The 10,047-nt window shown below is 38.3% G+C and overlaps 1 protein-coding gene across 2 annotated transcripts in view; it reads right to left on the bottom strand.

Moving 5' to 3' along the window:
* Positions 1 to 10,047, bottom strand: part of DAP3 (death associated protein 3) — a 49,516-nt gene that overhangs the window by 10,128 nt on the left and 29,341 nt on the right. For both annotated transcript variants that reach the window (XM_027871096.1, XM_027871095.1), the window contains exons 3-11: positions 7,570 to 7,692; positions 6,230 to 6,331; positions 3,820 to 3,928; positions 3,615 to 3,707; positions 2,494 to 2,624; positions 2,082 to 2,162; positions 1,835 to 1,993; positions 795 to 854; positions 78 to 167 (exon numbers count right to left, since the gene is read on the bottom strand). In XM_027871096.1, coding sequence (XP_027726897.1) covers positions 78 to 167; positions 795 to 854; positions 1,835 to 1,993; positions 2,082 to 2,162; positions 2,494 to 2,624; positions 3,615 to 3,707; positions 3,820 to 3,928; positions 6,230 to 6,331; positions 7,570 to 7,692 — 948 coding nt within the window. The remainder of the gene's footprint in view (positions 1 to 77; positions 168 to 794; positions 855 to 1,834; positions 1,994 to 2,081; positions 2,163 to 2,493; positions 2,625 to 3,614; positions 3,708 to 3,819; positions 3,929 to 6,229; positions 6,332 to 7,569; positions 7,693 to 10,047) is intronic.

Below are 10,047 nucleotides of genomic sequence, written 5' to 3' on the forward strand. Positions count from 1 at the left end.
CATAAGAAGGGAACTCTGTATCACTTTTAAGACAAATGAAGCCTTTTATCCACAATGAAGAAGCAGCTTTTATTTACCTTTCCTAGCAAGTCCTGGGGAAGATAGGCAGCTCTGGGTTTAAAGAGAGAGCCAGTTTGGCTCAGACTCACCACGACAGCCCCTCCATGCTGAAACAAAGAAGGCAAGAGATGATCTGTTTTTGCTACAAGGAGAAAATACATCTTAATCACCAGATGATGCCCTCACCTCCCTGTACTGCCTTGTAGTGACATATCTGGAAATATCCCTGGCATGTGCATCAAGTTCTGGGTGCTAGTTGGAGTCCTCTGCAGGGACCACAGTGCAACAAATGAGAGCCAAGAAAGTATTTTAGCAACATCAGCCCAACAGCCAAGTCACCCACTCCAGTTTAATAGAATGGAAAAAAGGAGTCCAAAGTCTTGGATTCTGATCTAGAGTTTGAATAGGCTTAGGTTTGATAGTACAGGTTGCTAGTCATCAACCATCAAGTCTAACCCTTTCATTTTATCGATGAAAAAAGGAAGGCTAAGAGAGGCGCAGTGAGGTGCCCAGGGTCACAGAGCCAAGAGGAGTCTGAGGCAGGATTTGAACTCTGTACAACAAGTTACCTACATGCCTCTATTATGAGAAGACCTTCCTGATCATAATAGTAGAATTAGACTAATATAATTAATTGGGGCTATGGGTTATGTGAAACTTTTTTTTTAAACAAGGGTGGTAAGTGAGCTGCCTGGGATGGATTAGTTACCATTTTCCTACTTCCCTGCACTCACCCAATCATTGGTCACCATTTTTTTCACATTATGAACGAGTGTCAGCTCCTCTGGGGCAACCTGCAGATGAGGCATCAAAAGGCAGATCATCTTTTACTTGTTATGGATATGATTTAGAGTAATTCAATGGATAACAGAAAGAAGATACGGCCCTTCCCTTCCCCCCAAAAAAGACCCACTAACAAATTTTTCTAAGAAGGCTAGCTTATAGTGCCTATGCTGGACTTCAAAACAAATCTCAGGGCACTTCTGGGCTCCACTAGACTTTTGGAGGGGACTTTTGAGGAGAAGACCAAGGGAAAGGCAGGAACAGGACTTGCCCATTGAAGCCAACCATCAGATATGGCATAGACCTTTTCATTGCACATTCTCTAAACAAGGAGTTCTTAGTCTGGGGTCCATGAATTTGGATGGGAAAAATTCAATCTTATTTTAATCTAATTGGTTTCCTTTGTAATCCTGTCTATTTATATGGTTCTAAGAAGGAGTTTATCGAGGTTTAGGACTGCCCAAAGGAGTTCATGACACAAAAATGGTTAAGAAGCCCTGTTTTAGACTACTTAAAACTGCCATGCCTCTTCTAATACTTCTGATAGATCTGTTTATAAGTGAGAGAATTCCCCTCTATACCTACTATTAAGCACAGTACCTGGCTGTAACACATGCTCATAGGGATATAATAAATGTTTAAATGAATTAAATTAAAACCACCTCCTAGCTTTGATGATTCTTTTTATCAATTTATAAAACACAAAGTTGGCTCTGTTCTGTCTCCAAAACATTTTTCTTGATTTCACTTTTCATGGCTGAAGCCCTTTACCTCTCCTTTCTTTGACTAGTCTACTCCTTGTAGTTACCAGGGGCTTGCCATTTCCAGAGGTATAGGGTCTTCACACTTCATTCTTTGCACTGAACAATCATTCATAGATCACTCAGGCAGGAAGGTACATCAAAAGATCATTAAGACTTCATCCTGCCACTGGGATTAGGAGGGTGTTAGAAATATGGAATGAAAGAATCGAGAAACAACATTTCTGTACCGGGCTTTTGTCTTCTTTTTTCAGTGTGGTCCTCCCCCAGAGAGCATTGACACTATCCACTGCCACCAGAAGGCGGAAGGAACCCAAAGAACTTTGCCTTTTCAGTTCTTTCATCACAATCCCGACAGCATCACTGGCATTTTTCACTCTATTTAGGCCCTGTCAGAGATATAGAGTCAGAGTCTTAGTCAAAGTTTTTTGTGGTCATCAGAATGGGCAAGAATGAAATCGAATGCCCTCTGTTCACCTGTTCAACTACTTCTCCAAGGGGTCTGCCCTCCTCTATGCTTTCCCGTTTGTTCCAGATGTACTTCTGTTGGATTTTGATCTGAAACAGCAAAGTCCTTCATGTTAAGAGTGAACCTGAGTGCAGTAGGGTGTACATCTTAGTCTTTGGCTTTTCTTGTGTCACTGTCTAAAAAAATTTACTTAGCCAACTCTAGACACAACTTCTTGTCTATGATGTAGGCATAAATAATAGTTGTGATACTTTTGTAATAGTTTACACAAAAGGAACTTAAATTGTGGCATTATTATCTTTGTAGATCCCCTTCCGAGATCATAGGGAACAATAGGAAGTTTATACATCAAGACTATACAGGGCAAAACACAGATTTTAAAAATTCCTCTAAACTAAATTTCTAGGGAGTCTTAGTGACCTGGTTCAGGAACCGCTCATTTGAAGTCTTGAAATTCTTTAACCAGGTTGAGGCTTTCAGAGGTTGATCATAACGTTCTTTGTTGTAGGTAGACTTCAGAAGATCCCGACAATTTTTCACCCAACAGTGAGCTACAAGAAGTCACAAGTAAGTAAGTAAGAATCTGACCAAAATGAGCTACTGACCCATTGCAAAGAATTAGACTCTGCTGCTTTCATTTATGGGAAACCACTTTAGTATCTGATTTATCTATACTGGCAAATCTCCCATTAGGACTTACCTTCTTTGGGTGCCTCTCAGAAGGCAACAGTATCTTCAAAATCATCTTTACAAAGAGACTGAGCATTTGCTAATACCAAACCACTTGAGAGATAAAATGATCCCTGGTTTTTTTGGGGAGATTACTATCTAAGCCAGATTATGTGTGACACAGCATTGAATGAGGACCTGAAGTAAATGTAGATAAAGGGAACATTGTAGAAATCAGAGAACCCTGGATTCTGAATAAGAGGACCTGAGGTCAAAGCTCCCTACTGTATCACAGCACTGGACAAGTCACTCAAACTCTCAGTTTTCTCATCTGTAAAATGAGAGGACTGTACTAGATAATAGCTAAGATCCCTTCTGGCTCTATATTCTGTGATCCAAATGTAGGTCCAATAAGTCTAAAGGGTGGTGTGCATTTGGTGAGCAAGTGATTGAGTCATGTTGTTCACCTTGGCAGAAACGTGCCTCTTACTCACCACCATGGGAGGGGCTCAAAGGATACTGAAAAAAAAAAAAAACAAAAAAAAAAACAACAACACGTCATGGGAACCAAACTACAGGCAGCTGAACAGGCTGGGATTCGTCCTCCCAGGTACTAAGTACCAGAAGAGAGAATGCCACATCGAGACAAATTTATGATGTTGAAGGAGTCAAGGGAGTATTTATAATCACATTTTCTTTACCTTGCAGCCTGTTTGTAATTCTAATCATGGAGAAATCATGAAAATAGAGCTCAGACTCCTCTGCTTACTCCCTGAAGAGCAACCCTTTTTTTCTAGTGCCCTGGCAGCAAATTAAAACCACAGGGTGACAGAAGAACTGAGAGCAAGACCAAGAAGATCTGAAGCACTTACCATCTGGAACGTGCATTATCAGCCAGTCCTGTTTTGCACAGAAATGAACTGCATGGCAAAGAGTAAGAGTTTTTCCTGTGCCCTTTTCTCCAACTGAAGAACCCTCTGTTAAAGAAAACACTAGACTCAAGACTCATTCCAGCTCACAAAAGCAATCTCCTATTTTCCTTGTCCCTTAGCTCAGGGAAAGCAGTCAGAAGGATACAGAGGACATATCGGATAGCAGGGTTGGCAAAATTTGTATTTTTCAAGTAGTGTAGGAGCTCTAGAGCTGGCTCCCGTACCATTAGGCAGGCTTCATTGAAGGTCTTCACCTACAGAAGGAAGAAATCGAATTTCTCACTTGCTCTCTGCAGACACAATTTACCTATTAAGGTAACTTAAGGGACCAAAACTCAGGGCTACAATTTTATAAGGACAGTCCAAGCAAAGTCTGTATTATATTTTAAAATTAATCCAAAACATAAGAGAAGAATGGGTTGAAGAGCAAAACATGTCACAGTGAGTAATAAAATAATGAAATATAGTCTTTGATTATTCTTATTGGGGGGTGGGTAGAGAAAAAGGGAGATAGGGACAGGACAGAGATTGTATTGACAACTGAAATCTATAAACAATCCAGATGCACTATTTTGATCAGCATTTACCACCTCTCTGTCCAAAACTAAGGGTCTCTCAGAAGTAGAAGTAAGCAACTGAATTACTGATGTAAGCAATTGATGGCCTGGAGGCCATCTCTGTGACCACTGGCATGCACCTGAGACACTGTGAACCTGGGGGAGGGCAATGTTTGTGGCCAACAAAATTTTTCCTGCAAAGTCAAGTGGTCCATTCAAAGATTGGACTTGTGCTGCTAACCTCACTGATACTCTTCTAATCAAAATAGAAATAATGGGTTGAGTTGTAAAAATTCTAGTAGAGAAGCCAGAAAACAAATGAAAATGAGTGTGAAAAGAAAAAGGAGAACAAGGAGGGCAGATAATCGCCACGCTGAAAAGAATCAGTCTGTGAAGTTGATCTTGACTTTATTCCTTTAAATGTATTTAAAACATAAATTTCCCCATATAGCTAGAAAAGAACACACAAATAATTCAGAGTTATATATAACATTATGCTTTTAAGAAGGAAAAATAGCAATTTATTCATGTAAGACTATTTGAAGTGTTTTTTATTATAATTTAGGTCATAATAAAATTAAGTAATCTAAATTCACATAATTGGCAAATAAACCAAGGCATTTCTACATCGAGAGTGGTTTTCTGATAATGAACCCTGACGAAATTGGTTTTAGAGATGAAAATGACAGCTGGGGGTAGCTTTGACTAAAAAGTATTCTCTAAATAATATCCAATATATAACTTAAAAATAAGAGTCATATTTAAGCAAAGGAAGGAGAATTCCTGTGCCCGAGTATATCATGAAGAAACATCAAAAGGTTAAAGGCAGAGGGCCTTATGCCTGTGTGTAACATCTGGCCATGAATGTCTTAGAACATTCTGCTGTGCTGTAGAGCTGTTATGATCCCTTGGACTTGGTGCATTGAGCAGCTGCATTCTTGTCAACGGCATTTTGAATGACAAGTATGTCCATGGCCTAGAATTAGTTCTTTCATGATATCTTTCTGATTTTTAGAAAGACACATCATGTAGAAATACCAAATTCTAGCTTCTAACACTTGTTTGGCATTTTATTAATAAATCAGAGTATGAGTTCTTGCACACTTCACCAGGAACCAGTGAATACTGACAATAAAAATATTGACAAATTAGTCAAGACACTATGTAGGGACCTAAGATTAATTCTCTCTTGGATGATGTATAAACCCAAATAAAACAATAGCAACAAACATTTTTATAACACTTTAAGCTTTGTAAAGGACATTATATATGTTACTACATTTGGTCCTTAAAACAACCCTGTAAGCTGTTTTACTATGACCATTTTATAGACAGGGAAATAGGTTTAGAGAACTGTGGCCTGAGGCTGGATCTGATCACAGGTCACCCTGGCTCAAAGTCCATCACTCTTTCCACTACTGCCTCTCAAAAAAGTTATAATAAACCGTAAGAATGGATAGGAAAAAACAATATAGCTAATTTGAAAGTTATTTCTATTTGGTTCTGGAATGTGTGTTATTTCTTTTCCCAGCATCCCATTGTGTTTCCACAGAACACACAAGCTAGAAGGAGGTCTAGATACCTGTTGCATAAGAGGAATGGCTAGCCCACAATTAAATACCTGTTTCAGATAATACACAAAATGGCTAACATAAAGTTACTATCATGCTGTAATGGGATTAGCACCAGATTTGGAGATAAGATCTAAGTTCAGGTCCCAGGTCTAATACTTTGTAATTATGGGATGTAAGAAAAGATAGTTGACTGTGTATTAGCTTCCTCACCTGTATAGTGACACTGCCATTATTTACCTTATAGACTTGTGAGCAATGAGTTTGTCAACCTTCTAGTGCACTATCAATGAATTATTATAGTCTCTTTTCCCCAGGTTCAAGTCATATCTTTCACTTTTTTTCTTCCCCTGCCCTTCCTTGCTGTCCCTTTGGTTCCCCCAATTCCATTCCATTTCCTCCCATCCCAATCCTTCGCCTCAAGCACCTGCATTCCAAAACGAGGGGGCAGTCCATGTGGGAAAATAATCTTCAGTTCATTCAGGGGAATGCTGTAGTGTTGACACAGGTGCTGCTCTCCATGTTTGGCCTGGGGAGGCAAAATGTGAACATTCAGGATCAAGGATGGATAGAAAAAACTGGGTATGTTTAATCAACAGACAAGTCCCCTGGAGAAGTGGGGAAGGTCTGTTGTACCAAGGTGGGAAAACACAAATTTCTGAGTCAGAGCAGCATGACTAAAGATACTATAAAATGCTGGCTGTTGCGGCCAAATACAAAGTGTATTAGGCAGTAGTGGTCTGAATGATGAAGCTAGTTGCCCAGCAACACAAACCCTACACGTGGGGTATGAAAGACAATTCTTGCCATCTGGATTCTTCTGTGCTGAGTACAGAGATGCTCTAGTCATGTGACAAGATCATCTGCATGCTGCTGTTTCCATAGAAACCCCAGAGGAATCAGCAGAGAAAGACACTCTAATTACTGAGGAAGCTGAAAGGCACCTTTAAAGACTTTGTTCATTTTACTTCATTCTGTATTTGTGAGCAAGGTGAGGAGTGAAAGCATGAAAAGCATGGATTCTATAAAGGTCATATTTTGGGGGATAGATATATATTTTTTTCTTCCTCATATTCTTTATTAACTTAGTTGAAAAAATATTTTGGTTGAAATGGGGAAGAGAAGAAGAAATGCTGTTGAATGCCAAGTTTTTCACATTTAAGCAGAGACCACACAGCTCATTTTATTTATGAGCAACAATACAAGGGGAGAAAGAAAGAAGAGATCAACACTTATTCTAATAGGACTTGAACCAGAAATGCATCACACAAGACTGCCCCAGCTAAAGCTTTGTCAAACTTCCCTGAATGGTTTTTGGTCTTATGTTGATTCAAGCTGATTCCTTCTCTAAAGAGCTCTGTCCTGGTAGCATTATAGAAGAGAGGAAAAAGACAATGGTAGGAGGATAAAGGAATCTAGATTTTTTTTTTTATCCATGTGACCCCAGGCAGGGCATTTAACTTCCCTGGGCTTGAGTTTTCACCTCTGCACAATGAGAATAATCCCATCTTTCAGTGGAATTGAAGTCAACAAGAATTTATTGCATTCCATTACAGAGACTTGGGTCTGGCACCGAAGGATATGAGTTAAAATTTTACATCTGCAACTCATTACCCGTTTAATTTTGGACATGTTGCTTTGACTCTCTAAGTCTCAATTTCTTCACCTATAAAATGAAGCAGTTGGGCTCGATAATTAAGCTATTATGCTTCTAAAACATCACATTCTACACATTGAGACTAAATAAGAAACATAGAGGCAACTTACCGGGTCACTCTCCTGAGTTCGAGAAATGGCTCTGGATTTCTCACCTGGAACCTGGGCATCCAGACTAACAGCAATGCTTTGTGATGCCCTGGTGCCCAAATGCAGAGAGCATCGTGGGTCCAACTGTAAAGAAAATGAACCGGTTGTGACAATCTGGCCACCACTGGGCATTTTCTGCCTGCCAGGAGGTTAGGATGCTGTGCTGGCCAAATGTCACCATATTGAGAATTATGTTTGAAGTGATTGGGAAAAGGCTCCACTCTTATTTGTATTTCTTCTGTAAGCTTCCCCGAATTACTCTCAGTTCTTTTGATTCATTCCAATCCATGTGCTGCCATTTCAGGTTTGAGTCTTGTACGTAAATAAACGATCCCATTAAGAAATAACTTAGGGAGTGCGGTATAGCCATTAATGCCTCATTTCTGGGAATGTCTCATAATGCTCCTTCCTACAGTGATGAATGGTGGCTACAACTATGCAATTTGGAGCTGTCTAGTAATCCATAATCACCTCAATTATCAGGGGATTAGTGGAATGTTCCCCACTATTTGATATTTATAATTATACTCCCTACACTGACTTTCTTGCTAGCTGTGCCCTAGCATAAAGAATCTTCCATTAAAACCATGCAATAAAGGAATATCTGAAGTACCCAGCTAAGTGAATACAAACTACTCTGAAGGAAATTCTCTCTAGAACATGCTGAACATCTTACTGGAAGAGGCAGGTGAGATTTCAGGCAGCAAATTTCAAGGAAAATGTCAAAAGGAGAATCTTTTACTTGAACTTGAAGATAACAGTTATATTCAAGCAAAACACTGTTCAGAAGTGACAGTGGAAGGAAGCTGACAAAAACTCAAACAAAAAAAAAATCTAAGATACTCTGATCCTAAAGAATAAGTGAGTCAAAGAACAAATCATAGAAATAACCAATAATTTCATTAAAGAGAATGACAACAATGAGACAACACACCAAATTTATGGGATGCTGTCAAAGAAGTAGTTAGGAGAAATTTTATATCCCTAAACGTTTACATTAATAAATAAAATAGAGAAAGAACAGATAAATGAAGTGGGCAGGCAATTAAAAAAAACTAAAAAAGAACAAATTAAAAATCTCCAATTAAACACCAAATTGGAAATCCTGAAAAATCAAAGGAGAGATGAATAAAATTGAAATAAACACACTGAACTAATAAATATAGCTAGAACTGGTTTTATGGGAAACAAAAAAAACCTCCCAACCCAATAAAATAGATAAACCATTGGCTAATTTGATTAAAAAAAAAAGGGGAAAGAAGAAAACCAAATTACCAGTATCAAAAATGAAAGGTGTGAATTCACCACCAATGAAGAGTAAATTAAACTAATTATTAGGGGTTATTTTACCCTATTATATGGCAATATATCTGACAATCTAAGCAAACTGGATATTTCCAAAAATATAAATTGCCCAGATTAATAAAAGTGGAAACAGAATATTTAAATAATTCCATCTTAGAAAAAGAAACCGAATATCAATAAACTCCCTAAGAAAAAATCCCCAGGACCAGATGAATTCACAAGTTAATTCTACCAAACATTTAAAGAACAGTTAATCCTAATACTATATAAACTATGTGGAAAAATAGGCAAAGGAGTTCTACCAAATTCCTTTTATGATACAAATATGGTACTGATACCTAAATCAGGAAGAGCCAAAACAGAAGAAGAAAATTATAGACCAATTTCCCTAATGAGTATCAATGCAAAAATTTTAAATAAAATATTAGCAGAGAGATTACAGCAATATATCACAAGGAAAATACACTATGACCTGGTGGGATTTATACCAGGAATGCAGGACTGGTTCAGTATTAGGAAAACTATCAGCATAACTGACCTTATCAATTACAAAACCAACAGTAATTACACGAATATCTCAATAGATGCAGAAAAAGCCTCTGACAAAATATAACACCCATTCCTTTTTTTTTTTTTAAGGCAATTGGGGTTAAGTGACTTGCCCAAGGTCACACAGCTAGTAAGTGTCGTGTTTGGTCTGAGGCTACATTTGAACTCAGGTCCTCCTGACTTCAAGGCCCGGTGCTCTATCCACTGCGCCACCTAGCTGCCCCACCCATTCCTATTAAATACGCTAGAGAGCATAGGAATAAATGGAACTTTCCTTAAAATAAGTAGTTATCTAAAACCATAAGCAAGCATTATCTGTAATGGGGATAAGTTAGAAGCCTTCACAATAACATCGGGGTGAACAAAAGATGTCCAATATCACTATTATTATTCAATATTGTACTAGAAATGCCAGCTATAACAGTAAAAGAAAAAGAAAGGGAAGGAATTAGAACAGGCAGCAAGGAAAAACTATTACTGTCTGGTTTACTTAGAGAATCCTAGAGAATCAACTAAAAAACTACCTGAAATAATTAACTTTAGCAAAGTTGCAGGACATAAAATAAGCCCACATAAATCATCAGC

Source organism: Vombatus ursinus, unplaced genomic scaffold (assembly GCF_900497805.2).
Source record: "Vombatus ursinus unplaced genomic scaffold, bare-nosed wombat genome assembly UNPS02014798.1, whole genome shotgun sequence".
Taxonomy (NCBI): domain Eukaryota; kingdom Metazoa; phylum Chordata; class Mammalia; order Diprotodontia; family Vombatidae; genus Vombatus; species Vombatus ursinus.